Below are 17,498 nucleotides of genomic sequence, written 5' to 3'. Positions count from 1 at the left end.
AAAAGTCAGTTCTCTTTGCATCATTTATACTTGTTTTCAGATGGGTGAAATACTTAACTCCCAGACTTAATATTTGTAAATATTTTGATTTCCTATGACAGATGTTACAGAAGTGCAAATTGATTATTTTATTTGTTTGCTTTAAAGTGTCTTTTGTCACGGTTGGCAAGTCACAAACTGATGTTATAGCCATTCGTTTCCTCCTTTGCCCTCCCCTGAAAAAGTATTTTAATGCTGTATAACTTTCTATCAGTGAAAGTTAACAGACCTTGTAACTCTAAAGGCTCATCTACTCTACAGGCATGATTCTCACTTAGATTAAGGTCACTTTTTTACATAATTCTGGAAGTGTAAAGTAGTCTTAGTGCTCAATTTACATTTACACTACAAGTCTAACCATACTAGTGTACTGTTATGGAAGTCTGTGTATTGTTATGTGGTTCTTCATTTATAATTCAGGTGGAACAATTTGGTTAGTAAGGCATAGTAGGGAACCTGTTGCATTCATGATAATCAGTAGTAATTAGCTAAATATGTTTTATTTTGTTATTACAAAAACAGATCATAAACACCCTAACTATGCTAAACTATTGTTTGTAGGCATGTAAGCTCTTTGAGATAAACACGGTGTGTCTCTTTGTAAAGGGCCTGGCTGATTGGACTTCCTAGTATGTAACAATATACATATTAAATATGTGGATTGGACACCAAACAATCAGCATGAACATAAGGGTTTTTGAGGGCATGAAGAAAGAGGAGACATGTGGTGGTGGTGTCATGGATAGAGATGAGTGAATTCTGTTATGCTGATGGCGGCTCTTCTCTGTGCCCTCAAGTAAACTTCTGGCTTCACCTGAATGCACCTATGATCTTTCCCTGTCAAAATCTGAATTCTGGGTGCCTCTGATGGAAAATAATCTCTAGGCTTTGTCTTAAAGATATTTGATCTATATCTTCTTTGCTTCCTGTCAAGGCTAGTCATGGCTTCATTACACAACACCGCTGGGCCAAGTCGATTAGAGCATTTATTAACCTGGAAGCAGCAGGTGTAGGAGGGAAAGAGCTTGTGTTTCAAACAGGTATGATCACGCATTACATTTCCCACTTGTATGCATGAGTTGGTTGTGTTTTATTTAGAACAAAAAACAAACAAACTAAAGCTTTCTTATTAGAAACAAACTTCTTAGAGAGTATTGAAAATAACCCATGAGGTCGATGAGAATAAATTTCACACCATGCAGAATCCCTATCATATCCTTACCTTACAGATAACGAACTACTGAACAGGTTTAATTACCCTAAGGCTGTGGCACAAGCAGAGACAGTCATTGTGAAGACATGAGGCAACATGTCTTCTTAATGCCAATTTTTTGGTACTTTTTTCCATAATGAATTTAAAATGGAATATTGGCTTTAATCTTGGTTTCCTGGCTCTCATCTGACAACCTTAAATTTTTAACCATAAAATATACTTTGGGATCCTTTAAAATTCCATCTAACTCCTTTTAAAAAAAACGACAACTCTTCTTTGCTGTGAAATTCACAGGCAGGAAATCCTCTGCAGCACAGCTGGGGCTTTAGTGGCAGCAGTTGTAGTTCCATTTTGTGTTGAAGTAGTTGGTACAAAACAGATCGGTGGAATAGTGGGATAATCCTGCTGCTGTACTTCCTAACATCTTAAATGAGTGCATTTTGTTTTTTCTGTTGAAAGCACAAACCTGGTTCTTTCCAGAGCTTTCTGCTGACCACAGCTCTGCAGAAATATAAATGGGCTGGTGATAAACTTCTGTTGTGTCCTGGTTGGGCTGCAGATTTCCCTCTGCTGCACCAGTTTATTTATTGCTTCTACGGAAAACTTCAGTAGAGAGTTTTTCAAAACAATGAATTTGACATATTGCTGGAGAAATAATGTGGGAGCGAAGGAGTCTCCCAAACATATCCTTAAGTAGTGGGGAGGAGGGTCCCAAAGCATTGAAAAGGAGACAGTCAAAACAAAGTCCTAAAATATGAAACATATCAAAATATTCAGATTCCTGCACTGACATTTATTTTTCCTAAGAATTACTTGATATCTGCCTAAGGAACAATAGAGGCCTTGCTGTGCTTGAGTGCATTAATCCATGCTACTGTGTTGTCATTTTAATGACTATACACATTATAAATGACTCCCGTATATCCAGTTATTACATTAAAGGAGCTCTTGAATTCAGTGTTGGTTAGAGCAGAAGTTTTCAACCTCTCCAGACCACTGTACCCCTTTCAGGAGTCTGATTTGTCTTGCCTACCCCCAAGCTTCCTCACTTAAAAACTACTTGCTTACAAAATCAGACAAAAAATACAAAAGTGTTACAGAACACTATTACTGAAAAATTGCTTACTTTCTAATTTTTATAATATAATTATAAAATAAATCAATTGGAATATAAATATTGTACTGACATTTCTGTGTAGTATATAGAGCAGTATAAACAAGTCATTGTCTCTATGAAATTTTAGTTTGTACTGACTTCGCTAGTGCTTTTCATGTAGCCTGTTGTAAAACTAGGCAAATATCTAGATGAGTTGATGTGCCCTCTGGAAGACCTCTGCGTACCCCCAGGGGCACATGTACCCCTGCTTGAAGACCACTGGGGTAGAGTAATGAACCTGAGACAGAAAGTCAGGAATGTCTGAGAACTGTTCCCAGTTTTACCAGTGACTCACTGTCATCATCACCATATTACTTAATCTATTTCCCAGTCAGTGAAGTGGGAGACTAATACTGCTAATACCTCTTCAAGAGTTTTGGGGATTTGGTAGAAGTTTATACATTGCTTTAAAGATCTAAAGTACTAAATCAAGGCTAAATATTACTACTCTTCAGATGAAGTAAGAAATACTCCCTTAGGGGAAAGTGATTTACTTTGTTATGCATTTCAAACAATTATGTCTCTTACTTCCTTTCCAGGTATTAAATTGATAATTAAATGCATTTAAAGAAATGGTTCTTGAAAAAATGCTTAACTTAATCTTTTCCTTTGACAATAGTAGTGTTCAAAACAGCATTTAAAAAGTGTTGCTGACTTGTTTAAACTAATGTAATCTTCTGAAATGCTGGCATCAATTAACTTCTGTACTAAACGGGAAAGTATTTACAAGATCAACGAGCATAAAGCCAGGTGAATCACTGCAGAAGTGCTCTGTATGCTGGGAGTAGCCGGGGGGGCCCATTGTCACAATCAATGCCATGATTTCAGTATAAGATTATTAATCTAGTCTGGAGAGACAAAGAGAGAGGTATTTCTGGAAGGAGTTTTAAAACAAAGAAGGGCATTTCAAAAAACCTTGTGCTATTGTGCCACTAGTTCACCCTGTTATGTTACTTCTAAGGAGAGTTAAGTGCTCCTGTCACTATAGATATTCAAACGTGAAATTAGTTCTCAGTCCTCCAGGAGAATGTAATGATAACACTCTAATTGACTTCAGTGCGAGCAAGATATGGCTCTTGAGGCTGTTCTGTAGGGAACAGCACTGATTGGAAGTGAAAGAGATGGACTGAATGATCTAACAGGGCTCTTCCATTAACAGTGACATGGGATTTCAATAAGCGGTGACTATTTACAATGGTATTGCTGATTCTTCCTGTACAGCATCTCCAAGATCCTACATTTTCTCTTTGCTCACACTGCTAAAACTCTAGTCCATGCTGTGATCATCTTCTGCCATGATTACTGTTAATACCACCTCTCTGGCACTGAAGCCTGCAGCTTCCTCCACTCAAATCTATTCAGAATGTGGCTGCTAAGATACCCTTCCTGGCTCACTGCTCTGTCAGGCCCATCTGAAGTCCCTTGACTGGCATCTCCTCTTCCAGTGCATCAAGCAAAAATGTATTGTCCTTACTTTCAAAGTCCTCCACAACTTTCCCCCAACCTACTTAGCCAAGCTGTTATCACAAGGTCATCTCTTGGCACCACTCGGCCCATGATGCCAGCCTCGATTGCCTGACTGTCCGAGCACTTTCAGGCTTCCTCTCTCGTACTTCATCTTATGAGTGGGGGAAGAAGCTCGGAGTCAAAATCTATAAAGCTACTTGCCAGCTTATCATTGTCAAAACTTGCCTCTTATGTAATGCATACCATAAATAACAGCCTGATAATGGCTAGGAAAGTGGTGAGCTATAGTCACTGCTACTAAATGGCTAATTGTGCTCATGTTATATTTATGTGTTACCCTGTTTTCCCCTAGCCTGCTTATTTGTCTCCTCTGCCTGTGATATCTTCTTAAAAAAAAAAAAAAAAAAAAATCTTGTAGGTGGATTGGAGTGGGAACTGTCATTTTTGTACAGTGACTAGCACCATGGGGCCCAAATTAATTGAGGCATCTATGTGCTACTGCTATATAAATGTTTATTGATCAACAATATGTCCTAAAGAGTTACTTAGATTTATAAATTATAAAAAGAGACTGTAGTTTTAGGCCCAGATTAGGAAGATTTTGGTTTGGGGGCAGGAGGAGGCTTTTGTAAAACCTGATCAAACCATCCTTTCATCTTGGATTAAAACCTCTCCAGAAGAATGTGTAGGTCAAACACTGCATCACTGTGCTATTGCACAAGAGTCAGAAAGTGAAACTGATTGTAATCAAGTGAGATATTTTTTTAAGTTGTGGTAGGGACCACAGTGCTAAATTCCCAGTACCTCTGTCTGCTCTATGCTGTTCTGATGGTGTGAAGAATCCGTAAACCTGCCAATTGAAGAATCCCCTTTGCCTGGGGAAACCTAAGGTGATGTAGAGCCATGGTAGTGGCTCCTGGCCTATGGAGCCAGCGCCTGAGGGTGCTCAAATCCATGTTGGGATCTGCATGGTGCAGAACTGGCATCAAGATGGGGTGGGGTGTAGTGTAAACATAGTTTAAATAGGAGAGCAAATTTTGGTTGGATTTATTCCTGGAGGTTTCATCACATGACATAATCTTTAATTAAAGTTTAATCTTTAATTCCTGGGGATGCCAGGACAATCCTGGAGGATTGGTAACACTAGGCTTAAAGTCACCTTGGCTGACTTCCTTCCTAAGCTGTGCTCAGTGCTGGGCTAAAATGGGCTAGGTGCTTTGCTAAAACATAGGACACCATGCTAGCTTATTTCCAGTGTCCAAAATGAACAAAGTATAAAAAGTAAAAATGGTTTAAATAGTGAAAAATAAATTAAACATGCAATTCGAAAAATCCTTGTTTGTAATAATGTCACAGGTAAAGACTTGTGTACTACTTGAATCTTTTGTATGGTGATGTCTTAAGAGATTTACTGAATGACATTAGCGATCTTATGTTAAATCCTCACAGTTTTCAAACAGTTTGAGATTGACTTTAATCTCTCACGATGAACGGGCTTTAACTTGTTTTTAAACACTGAGATTAGTGTTTGTTGCATGGGAAAATGGGATTTGAGCATTGTGAACTGGAGATGTGCAGTAATCCAAACAAGATCTACCTTATTGTTTTTATGTTGAACCTATAATCATTGTATCTAATCATTGATACAGTTGTGATTAAGGCTGGTTGCTTGTCATGGGAAACATTTTAGTTTAAAAATGAGAAGGTCATAAAAGCATATAAATTTCCCTTAAGAAATTAGGAGATAAGGGAAGGATTTACAATAAAATTGATAATCATGTGTCATGGATCCACAAAGGACTCTATGCCGCCAACCAGCCTTTATATGGTGTCTCTGGGAGTGTAATTGTCTTTTCCCTAGGCCTCCCCTTTTTACAGAGGACAGCCCTGCCACTCAGCTACTTCAAGACTGGGTCCCTGACTTCAACACCTCTTTTTCTCACCATGGCTCCTTCAGCAGGTCCAAAAGAGCTCAAACCCCTACTGGAGACTTGCCCTCTTGGGAGGTGTGCAACTAGCAAATGTTTGCAGCAACACAGGACAGCCGTTTCAAAACAAGATATCATTTATTAGTCAACTGTAATATAATATTTAGGTCCTTAGATTAGAATGATAAAGCAAAGCCTACCTACATGTGTGTGCTGCAGCACACAGTGCATGTCTTGCCCAAACATCCGGGATTTCACTCTCTACTGCACTGGGCAGCAGCATTCTTATTATAGTCTAACATCTCAGTTCTTTGTTTCAAGCTCCAGTCACACTTCTTTCACATGTTCAGCCTGCCTTGGCTGGCAGTCATTAAAAGTTGAAGTCGGCTGTTGGTCTTCCATTATACCTCCACAGTAACACCATCCATATGTTGATGGTTCTTGCTTGATCATGCATATGCCTACTGATGCACACGCAGCCACTTCATTACTTTCCCTCTGCCCTATGATAGAAATTAGCCCCTTCAGACCCTGTGGCCAAAAAAATGTATGACTCCATTTCCCTGATCACTTTTGTATTAATTTTTTAAAAATAGAGAAATTTCCCATATTTTTCATGACCTCTTCTTAGTTACTAATATTCCATTATGCTGGATGTATAGAGAATTATTAGTAAATGAATGCACTAAGAAGTGGGCTGGTTGGAATGAAGGACAATGGCATGAAAAACCCTACAAGTCAGTTTTTTTAATCATAGAGGTCATGGCTCTCAAACTCAACATGATATAGATATGATCCTGATAAAACTTCAGTTTCCTCTTTCTTCCTGTCCACTTCTAATCTGGTTTACAATCCTTATTCTCAATCTTATGCTCTCACACAGCAACATATTTGAGATATTAGCTAAGGAGCAGCATGAAACTTATTTAAGGGAGAAACTGTGGAAACACAGAAGAAAACAGTTTTCCATTCAGGTCTGTTTTTATGGGTGAACACTGATACTTAATCCAGAGACTGTCTAGATGTAATTGAATGTGCCTAGTCCTTCCTTGAGTATTTGCTTTATTTTGGGGTAGGTGGGTTCAGAATCTACTCCTTCATATCAGGTAGACCTGCTTACAAGATGCACTTAATTAAGATGTTTCCCAGGAATCAGATATTTAAGCCCAGTGATGCTTCCTCTTAGCAGCCTTCACTCCTTTAGTTTTGATCTTGTATACGATTCTCCAGTTTTTGTAAATCTCTTACTCTCTATTGGCAGGGCCTGAAAATCCTTGGTTGGTACAAGCATATGTCTTTGCAGCCAAGCATCCCTTTGCCTCTGTAGTGGCACAGGAAGTGTTTCAGAGTGGAATTATCCCTGCAGATACAGACTTCCGTATCTACAGGGACTTCGGGAATATTCCAGGTATGTTATCAGAAAACCTGTCAATGGGGGGCATTATTTAACCCTTATCTAGATTTATAACAAGGGGACAATCCTGTAAATGCTCACTCATGTAACGGTTTTAGGGTTTGGGCTCTAGGCCATGAACTCCAAACTGAAACTTGACTTGGTATCTGCTTAAGTTTAGGAGGAACATATTGTGTTTCTCCCCTAGGAAAATAACCCTCATGGTTTTTGGTGTCCCACACTGACTAGGTGCATACACTCAGGGTCCTGAGTGTTCTCCTGTCTGTGTGTCTTCATTCTCTGTCAGCCCCCTGATTTCTAGCACACTAGTGCTAAATGCCATGGCACACTGAAAATTCTCAGACTTTTAAGTTGTGGATTAATATAGCGAACTACAGTTGATCTTAATTAAACCGAAAAGGGATCACATTGTCAAAGTACAGCAGGTTTGAAAGTATAAAATGCTTTCCTCTATGACAGCATTGATCACAGTATCACATTATAGCTGAGGTTAATACCACCTCACATGTATAGGTTATGGAAAGCTGCTACTCTTGTCACCTTGCAATCCAGGTATATGGGCTACAGAAACTTGCTCATTTCTGGCATATGAGTTGGCAATGGCAGTTTTTGCAACCAGTGTTAATAAAACCAATGGGTCCCCCAGGGAGAAAGAGAGCCTATTACAGGGGGCAACCACAGGGGGGAAATTACTTACTTAAAATCAGGAAAATCTCTTGGAAATCAAATATATATTATAGCGTAGTTACATTTAAAGCATTTAAATTCAAAGTGGGGGAAGAAACCCCACTTGGAACCAAGAATTAAAAGAAAAATTATGTATGTAAGGAATAGACGGGGAAAAAGAAGCATCACTTTTAGATTTGTAACTGTTATGGCTGCAATCTTACTACTTTCATTGCAGTAGTCATGCTCCAGATGGTCAGGAATGGGGACTTTTGACTCCTTCGTTTACAATTCACACTAATCCCTTTTTCTTAACAACTTAAATAATGGGTGGTTTAATTGGAGAAGACAGCACAAAATGACATCTCATTTGGCACAAATGCTAAAGGAAAATAGATTTCTATAGGAGGAGGAGGATTTAAGGTATTTTAATATATCTAGCTTTGAATGAACATTGAGGTATTTGGTCTCTAGAAAAGTGGTCTGCACAGAGTGACGCGTAAGGACATGGCTAAAACAAAGTACTGTACTGCGTGCTCTGAACTGTTCTAAAGCACACTTCTAATCTCAAAATGGATTGTGTAAGAATAGTAACGTCTGATGTAGCTAATTTGGGTCCATCTGTGTTTGGAAACGTATCTGCTCTTATTAGGTGGCAAATGAGTTTTTATTGCCTTTCTTCTGATAGCCATGCAGAGCGAAAACAGCTGTGTTTGAGAAATGGATTCTATTCATTCTTGTGCACCAACAGAATTGCTTGTTTTGATCAGCTACATCGATACAAAATCAGTGACAGCACTAAGTATGCAGGTACTACTGTGAGCGTACACACTATGAATTGCACAGGGGTACACTGAAGGCATCATTTGGCTTGCAGAACCTCTGCTAGTGGTGATTCATGGGAAGGAAAGCTTGATTCTTGGAGCCCAGGTAGACTTTGCAGGACTGGCAATTACAAAAAAATCTCTTTTTACCTGTAAGGTGACCACACAAAATTGTTAAGTGGTGGTAGTCATGCAATCTCAGGATTACATTTTCTAGTTGCTTTTCTGTGTAGAACCACACTGAATCTTTAGCGATGATGTTGGGGAAGCACAAAATTTGGAATTTGGCTGTTGGCTGGTAAGAGTGATATTCCACTGCTTCAGGCAGACAACCAGTCACCAAATAAACTATGGAAGGTGATAGGGGGCTTATGCTGTCCTTGGAAGCTAGAGGCTAGCCTCATTAGAATCAGGTGATCAGAATATTGGTATAGGCATGACTTTCTACATAGAGGGAAGTTGTGTGTATAAAGAGCAGGCATGGCAGTAAAATACAGAAGGACCAAATATTTTCATATACCTTTAATTAAATATTCTTTAAAGAAATTAAACAGTCCATGTTCTGTTACAAAATTGGTTCTTAAGCAGTCTTACTACATGTAATAAGCTGTTCAAGTCATACTAGTCAAAAGTGAGTGTTGGGTTACATTGGTAGAACAAAACTATTTTGTAAAATGTTCTGAAAGCTTTCAAGTGTTTGATTAGGTTTAGGTAACTTTAATCATAGTCCTTTTCTATCTTCATAGGAATAGACTTGGCTTTCATTGAAAATGGCTACATTTACCATACAAAATATGACACACCAGACAGAATTCTAACGGATTCAATTCAGAGAGCAGGTTGGTATTCAGACTTCCATCAAAAATTTGATAAAGAATGTGGCTAACTGGAAATTGCTTCCTTTTCCTACTAATCCTTATTGTAGCCCCTATAAATTGGAAATTTCTTAACGATTAGTGATGCATAATCTAAACATTGGTAAATCTCAAAAGAAATAAAACTTCTCAGAATTCAGCAGCAGGTGATTTGTAACAATCTCTGGTGCCTCTTTCAGATTGAAATCTGGCCAGGCCAGTGGTGACCAAATTCATCGCCATCTGAGGACTGTTCAAAGATCTACCTCTGGCCATTTTCCTATAGGCAAATATCCACAATACTTTGCATCCTTGTTTAATATTCTCCACAAGGAGACTGAGAGTTAAATGGGTGGCATGGAGACTGAATCGCCTCTAGAATTGGTCCTTCCCAAACCAGGGCAGAACCAAAATGGCAGGACAGTCTGGGCAAGCTTCTGCTGCTGCCACAGCCCATATTTTATTATTTCCATGGATAAAGAGGAGAATTCACTTTCCAGATCGGTCAATATTTCACCTTTTTATAAGTACTAAATTTACTCTTAAGTAGAGAATCTGTAAAAGTAATTATTAATAGATTTTTTTGAAAAACCACAACACTCAAAAGTGTGTGCTAGCCACCACCAGGAATATTAACAAAATTAGTGTCTTCTTTCTTTGACTGGCAGAATTAAATCAGCGTTACTCTTTCCAGGCTTGTTTCTCAATCTTTTTATAGGCACTCAGGCAACAGTTGTCCTCTTGTAGTCATGACCAAATTATATAGCTAATATTTGTTCAGTTTTAGTTGAAGAAATTGGGTCAGCAGCAGAGTTCTGTGAATAACTTTCATGGAGATCAGTTTTAATTTTTTTTTAAAGTAATACAGTTGCAAGATGCCCTAGTGTACTTCTGTTTTTTTCCCCTATCCCTGTTGTAAAGCTGATGCTCCTCATTTTGATAATTTTGTTACAGAAAAAGCAGTTCACTGCTTAGAGCTTGGTTCCCAAGGATTTTTATATCAAGGGTCACTATGTAGGTTTAGAACAGTGGTTCTCAAACTGTGGGTCAGGACCCCAAAGTGGGTTGTAACCCAATTTTAATGGGATTGCCAGAGTTGGTTTATACTTGCTGGGGCTCAGGGCTGAAGCCCAAACCCCTATGCCCGGGGCCGAAGCCGAAGCATTCAGCCCTGGGCAACAGGGCTCAGGTTACAGGCCCCCTGACTGGAGCTGAAACCCTTGGGCTTTGGCTTTGACCCCTACCCAGGGCAATGAGGGTTTGGCGCCCCACCTGGGGCAATGGGAGTCAGGTGGACTTAAGCTTCAGTCCCCCCTCCTGGGGTTGAGTAGTAATTTTTGTTGTCAGAAGGGGGTCGCGGTGAAGTTTGAGAAGTCCTGGTTTAGAAGAATATTTTGCATTGTGTGTAATCAAATATGAAATGATAGCTAAAAGATTAATTAAACAAATTTCTAATGTGATGTAGAAGTATAATTTTAGGATGTAATATTTTTCTTTTTTTATAACATCTATATATAGAACTATGCACTTGTCTTTCCTATTTTCATATTGTCTTTTTTCCCCCTTAAACAGGTGACAATATTTTAGGAATGCTAAAATACTTAGCAACATCAGATAAATTGGCCAAATCTTTTGACTATCGGCATGGAAATGTGGTCTTCTTTGATGTGTTTGGTCTGTTTGTCCTGGCCTACCCTGCTCGTGTTGGCACCATCATGAACTATATAATAACTGCAGTCACTGTCCTTTATCTAGGAAAAAAAATATTACAGCCCAGAAACAGGGGTAAGTCCAGCTAAGACAATGTGATTTTTCTGAACAGGAGGAACTTGGTAAGTTTTTAAATAAACAGAAGCTAATATGATAGGAAATTATCAGCAGATTATGCAATTACTTGCATAGATGAACTTTAAAATGGATACTGTGTACTCAGTGGCTTGTGTCAGTTGCTTTGGAGCTCATTGTATTAAGTCACTCGAGCATGAAATGACTACAGTGATAAAGGGATATCCTCACAGGCCCAAAATCAAGAATGTGTTGTAGCTCAGCTTTTCATGAAAATTTCAGTGGCATTTTTTAAAAGTTAAAAACAACCACCTGAAATTATTTCAAAATTACTCAGTGTCCAGTTTGTTAGTTTTAGTAACGGGTAGGGCTTTTTCCTTTTCCTTCTTCTTTTTTATTTTTATTTTTTTAAGAAAAGGGGTATCTTTTTACATATAAATTTGTCAATATACAGCAGCAAATAATAAAACAGTCTTTAAAAGGAAAAAGGGTACTGAAAGTTATTGAAAGGACCTTGTCCATGTAGGCTAAATAGACTCATAGACTTTAAGGTCAGAAGGGACCATCATGATCATCTAGTCTGACCTCCTGCACATTGCAGGCCACAGAATCTCACCCACTCCTGAAATAGACCCCTAAACCCTGGCTGAGTTACTGAAGACCTCAAATCATGGTTTAAAGACTTCAAGTTACAGAGAATCCACCATTTACACTAGTTTAAACCTGCAAGTGACCCATGGCACATGCTGCAGAGAAAGGTGGAACCCGCACACACCCCCACCCCCCAGGGTCTCAGCCAATCTGACCTGGGGGAAAATTCCTTCCTGATCCCAAATGCCCTGCAATTAAGCCTCCTTTAATTATTGGGAGGGGAGAACAAGCACAGAACTAATAATTATATAATAATATAACTTAATAAAGCAATACTTTTTCAAAACTTTATAAACAAAACCAAACCCATGGAAACTACCTTCTTTCTCTGGGAAAACATAAACTGGAATCCTTAAAAAACAAAATCTTTCCTGAAGTTTCCTAAGCTGTGGGATAATCTCTCAAGGGAAATGCCCTGGACAAATCACTAGTTCAGTAAGAAAGGAACTTGTAGTGATAAGGGCATGGGCTGGATAGCTTAGGCCCTGATTCTGTGAAGGAATCTTCAACAGGAGACCCCTACACCTACATTGCATCTTATTTAATTGCTTTAATGAGCAAGGTGATCATTGTTGTAATTTTAGTCCCAGTATAGCACCCTAACTGCAAAATGTAGCTAATAAAATGGCCCATTGCATTTGAGTTTACTATTTTTTCTCTCTTCCTTAGCTATTAACTCCATGAAGGAGCTCTCCGTTGCATTTAGCTTCACACTGTTGAGTTGGTTCTCCACATTAGTGACTGTCCTTATTGTGGCAGTGTTCATCTCTCTCATCGGACGATCTCTTTCTTGGTATAACCACTTCTATGTCTCCATCTTCTTGTATGGAACTGCAGCTGCGGCTAAACTAATCCTCGTGCACACGTTAGCCAAAAAGTTCTATTATAAGGTAAGAGCTGATTCTTTGTAGTTTACTACTTGGTGACATGGAGTAGAAAAATTAGATCATTACTGATGAACAGGGATTTAATAATCTGAACTGTGACAAGTGTTGACTTCTTGAAAGTCCATCAGTTCAGTTGGCTCATAAGCTTCATGAAGATTTGTATCTTTGTCAAACGTATTTAAAAGACATCTCTTGGGGGTGTTAAGTTTAATATTTTTAAACATATTATCAAACTGGATCAGTCCCTAGACCCATCTAGTCCAGAATATTGTGTCTGACAGTGACCAATACCAGATGCTTCAGAAGAAAGGGGAAGAACTGCATGGTAGGATAATTTAAGATAATTCCTCCACATTAGGTCTCATCCTGGTCTCTAGTAGTTAAATTGGTTTAACCCTGAAGCATGAGGTTTCAACATTCTTGTTATCACTAATTATGGTGACTCTGCATATTCTTTATCTATGTAGTTATTCAGTCATTCTTTGAAGCTTGTTACGTTTTTTGGCTTCAGATAACTGCCTGTGGGAATTAGTTCCTCAGATTAATCAGAGGCTGTGTGGAAAAATGGTCCCTTTTATTTGTTTTGAATTTTCCACCTTTTAAATTTTATTAAATGCCCCCTTAGTCTTGTGTTATAAGGCTGAGAGAACAGACGTTCCCAGTCTGCCTTCTGTATACTATTCATTAATTTATATACTTTTATCATATTCCCTCTTATTTGTCTCCTTTCTTAAATAACAATCCCAGTCTTTTCAATCTCGTCATATGAGTTTTTCCCTGGCTTTGATCATTCTCTTGTTGCTCTTCTGTGAATTTCTAATTCTGCACTTTCCATTTTGAGTACTGCGTACAGTATTCTAGGTGAGGCCATACCATTGATTTATATAATGGCATTATAATTTCCATGTTGTTCATCCCATTCCTTATGCATCCTAATTTCTTATTTGCTTTTTTGACCACAGCTGCACATTGAGTAGAGGTCTTCATTGAGCTATCTACAGTGACATCCAGGTCCCTTTCTTGAGTTAATGTAGTTAATTTAGAACCCTGTAAGGTGTATCGGTAGTTTACGTTTTCACCTCCTGTGTGCATTACTTTGCATTATTGACATTGAATTTCATTTGCCATCATGTTGCTGTGACGTTCCGGGATGCAATCCAGACATTGAAGGGCTGTGTCACCTTTGTCCTGCAATCTGGGGTGCCTCGCAGTGCTTTGCTGCCATAACTTGCAACTTTGGCTCCTCAATAAACAACAAAACAGTATGCAGGTCACACCCTGAGCGTCTGCTGGCAGGCTGCAGCTATACGTGCTTCAGTCACACTCTGGTTTCCACCAGCCTGGGTTACCACTTGCATGGTGACCTCAACGCACTCCCAATCCCAAATTTTCCCTCAAAATGTATGTTCTGCACTGTCCAACCCTCTCCTGGACAGCTCAGATATTTTAGGTCTGTTGCCCCTCTAAGGGGATCGATATCCAACAGCCCTGGTAGTTTAAATGGAGTTATCTCACAGTCCAGTTTAACTACAACACTGGATTAGTTTTGATTAAAGACTAAAACAAGTTTATTTAAATACAAGAAGATAGGATTTAAGTGAGTACAAGTATAAGATATTAAAATCAGAAATGGTTACAAGAGAAATAAAGATGAAATGGTTTCTAGTACTAAAAATTAACAAACTTGACCTGGTGAAGGTGAAATCCCTTACCACATGTTTTCAGTAACATTGCTAACCAGTGTTAAAAATGTGCCTAATCTTGCCTGTGGACCCTGGTGCTTCCTTTGGGGGGAAAAAAAAATAACCCCCACATTTGGACAAACCATTTGCTATATAGGAAAGTAAAAAGCAATGTGCATAAAACATACATCTAGAAAATGTTGCCTCCCTTTTCCTTTAATTCTCTCTTTCTTCCCTCCAACTTCCAAACTAATCTCCTGTTAAACTACTTTTTTTGAATCCGCTCTGATGTAGCATCTAATTGTATAGCTCCATAAAGGGAAAGAAATTGGTGTGGCAGTGTTTATAAAAGGATAGATGGTGACCAAACAAAACTTTAGCTGTGTATAAGCAACAGAAATTTGCAATAGTGGCCTTAAGAGATCTGATATATACTGATCACAAAGCAGGCTAATTCTGTATTTTTTCTTTACAGAATAGAAATGAGCAGTTCCTGGGGGAGATGTTCTTTGATGTCTCACTTCTTGTTTGGTCTATTGCATTGGTTCTAATCACTCAGCTAGGCCTTTGCTCAGCATTCATCTGTGCAATGTGGGTAGCGTTTCCTTTACTCACAAAGCTTTTGACCTATAGAGAATTCAAACAAAAAGGTAAAAATGTATTTGACAACCTGGGAGCTTTAAACAAAAATAACTTCTCTGAGCTCTGAATTATTCTGACTTAAGAAAGCCAGTAGCATTTTTGTTAGGAATAACTATAACCTTGACAGAAAGGCAGCTTTTAAGAATAGAGCAGATATGTAGGAGTGGCTTGAGTCATCTATATAATTAGAGCGCTGTGTGGATACAAAATTTGTGTCTGCATCCAATCCGCGATCCACAAAAATGGTCCATGGATATCTGCCTCCGCAGACGCAGATATCCACAGATACAAAGCGGATATCCATGGATTTGCAGGGCTCTATATATAATATTCCAGTATTGTCACCCTGAAGCCTAGAATGTCTGAGTCAGTGTGAAGCTATGGAAACAGCAACAAGCATATCTCTTTGTTCAGAATATCACCAGGTTCAATGATCACTAGATTTTGCAGTCTGTTACCATCCACTTTCTAAGTTCTCAGCTATTTTGACTTTACGAATTACACCTGTTTGGTGTACGGCTACACCATGACTACATGTCTAGGCCAAGACAAGAGTCATAGACCATTGTGATATGAGAGGTAACTCAACCTGTCACCACCCTTACTTTACAACTAATTTGCATGCAACAATTTCTTTGTCCATTTGAGGGAGGAGATGTGGATTATTTGGCCCAAATGCTACACCCATCTGAGAGAGCCTTGGCTTTTGGCGACTAGTATGATATATATCAGTATAGACTCAGTGGGGCAAATTATCAGTGTGTTCAGTTATGATCATTGTTCAAATACACCTCTACCCCGATATAACGCTGTCCTCTGGAGCCAAAAAATCTTACTGCATTATAGGTGAAACCGCGTTATATCAAACTTGCTTTGATCCGCCGGAGTGCGAAGCCCCGCCCCCCGGAGCGCTGCTTTACTGCATTCTATCCGAATTCATGTTCTATTGGGCCACGTTATATTGGGGTAGAGGTGTATTTAGATGAAAGATGGGACCTAAACCAGTGACATAGTTAGACACAGATATTGAGCTTTTTTCACAATACAAGTATAGTATTATGTGGCTTTAAAAATGTCTTGCATTGGCATGGTCTGTACCAGATGGAGCCTTCTGTCCATGTAGCTGGACCTCGCCCTTGGAAATAGCTTGTATTTGTCCCTTGATATTGTATACAGTAACTAATTAAAACTGTAAATTCTGTATCTTACAGGCTACAGAATATCATGCTTACTTTTTTTTTTCCTCTCTCCTGTAGGTGCCACAATAAGATTTGTCATAATTTACATGCTGGGAATGTTTATTCCATACCTCTATATAATGTACCTCACCTGGACAATATTTGAACTGTTCATTCCCATCATGGGTCGAAGTGGTACAGAAATTCCACCTGATGTAGTGCTGGCAGCCTTTATCCTTAGCAGCACCGTAATTCTATCTTCCTATTTTGTAAGGAGGTTTTTTAAAACCTTGTAATCCATATACTGAGCTACTTTTTTAAAAGAATATTTGAAATTAATGGTGGTTTAATTGTAGGCTAAAAAGCTAGCTTATCACAAGGAACTCCCATAAAAGTAGCTAAATCAGTACATTAAAATTAAACTAGACTCTTTAGAGATGCTGTTTGTGGATACTTGAAAGCCAAATTCTATCTTCAAATAGTGGTGTGCTCCTCTCAGTGAAGTTGGTTGGAGTTGTGCATGATACAGGGTTGAATTTTGCCCAGTATCTGACTATAGAGTTGGATTTATACATGATATGAAAATGAGATGCTGATGGGGAAGTTCAGTGGCTTTCCCCTATTGGTGAAGGAGTCCCTGAGAGGACTAGGAGAAAATTGACCCAAAAAATGTACTGAAGTAACCTGCTGTCTATGAAAATGGGGGTTCATCCCATTGTAAACTTCCCTTCCTGTATTCAGGATGATTGTTTTGCATTCATGATGAGATTAAACTGAGCCATTGTATAGGAGAGAGTTTAAATGCGGTAAACAATACATTGTTAGTTGAAGAAAACCCATTTGGACAGAACACAAGAATATATCTGCTTTAGTATGGAGGTACAGAGATCAGTGCAAGGGAAGACTATCCTCAATTGAAAAACATAATTTAACTTTCTTGAGATATTTTAATTCTGGAGGGTAATTAGGACTTTAGTGTAATTTAGGAAGAATGTGGCATTGAGTATAAATTGATCTGAACAATATATAAATAACGACACGTTTCAGCACTGTTTTTAACAATGTGCCCTCACACAGGCCTCCAATTAAAAATAATCAGGTACCATTTGCTA

At 38.7% G+C, this 17,498-nt stretch overlaps 1 protein-coding gene across 3 annotated transcripts in view; it reads left to right on the top strand.

Moving 5' to 3' along the window:
* ERMP1 (endoplasmic reticulum metallopeptidase 1) overlaps positions 1-17,498 on the top strand; it is a 44,226-nt gene that overhangs the window by 14,947 nt on the left and 11,781 nt on the right. For all 3 annotated transcript variants that reach the window (XM_054032113.1, XM_054032112.1, XM_054032114.1), the window contains exons 4-10: positions 974-1,079; positions 7,065-7,211; positions 9,454-9,546; positions 11,134-11,346; positions 12,667-12,887; positions 15,042-15,216; positions 16,465-16,655. In XM_054032113.1, the coding sequence (XP_053888088.1) occupies positions 974-1,079; positions 7,065-7,211; positions 9,454-9,546; positions 11,134-11,346; positions 12,667-12,887; positions 15,042-15,216; positions 16,465-16,655 (1,146 nt within the window). The remainder of the gene's footprint in view (positions 1-973; positions 1,080-7,064; positions 7,212-9,453; positions 9,547-11,133; positions 11,347-12,666; positions 12,888-15,041; positions 15,217-16,464; positions 16,656-17,498) is intronic.

Source organism: Malaclemys terrapin, chromosome 6, assembly GCF_027887155.1.
Source record: "Malaclemys terrapin pileata isolate rMalTer1 chromosome 6, rMalTer1.hap1, whole genome shotgun sequence".
Lineage (NCBI taxonomy): Eukaryota > Metazoa > Chordata > Testudines > Emydidae > Malaclemys > Malaclemys terrapin.
Note: the sequence above shows the minus strand (reverse complement) of the source record. Positions and strands in the feature narration are given on the sequence as shown.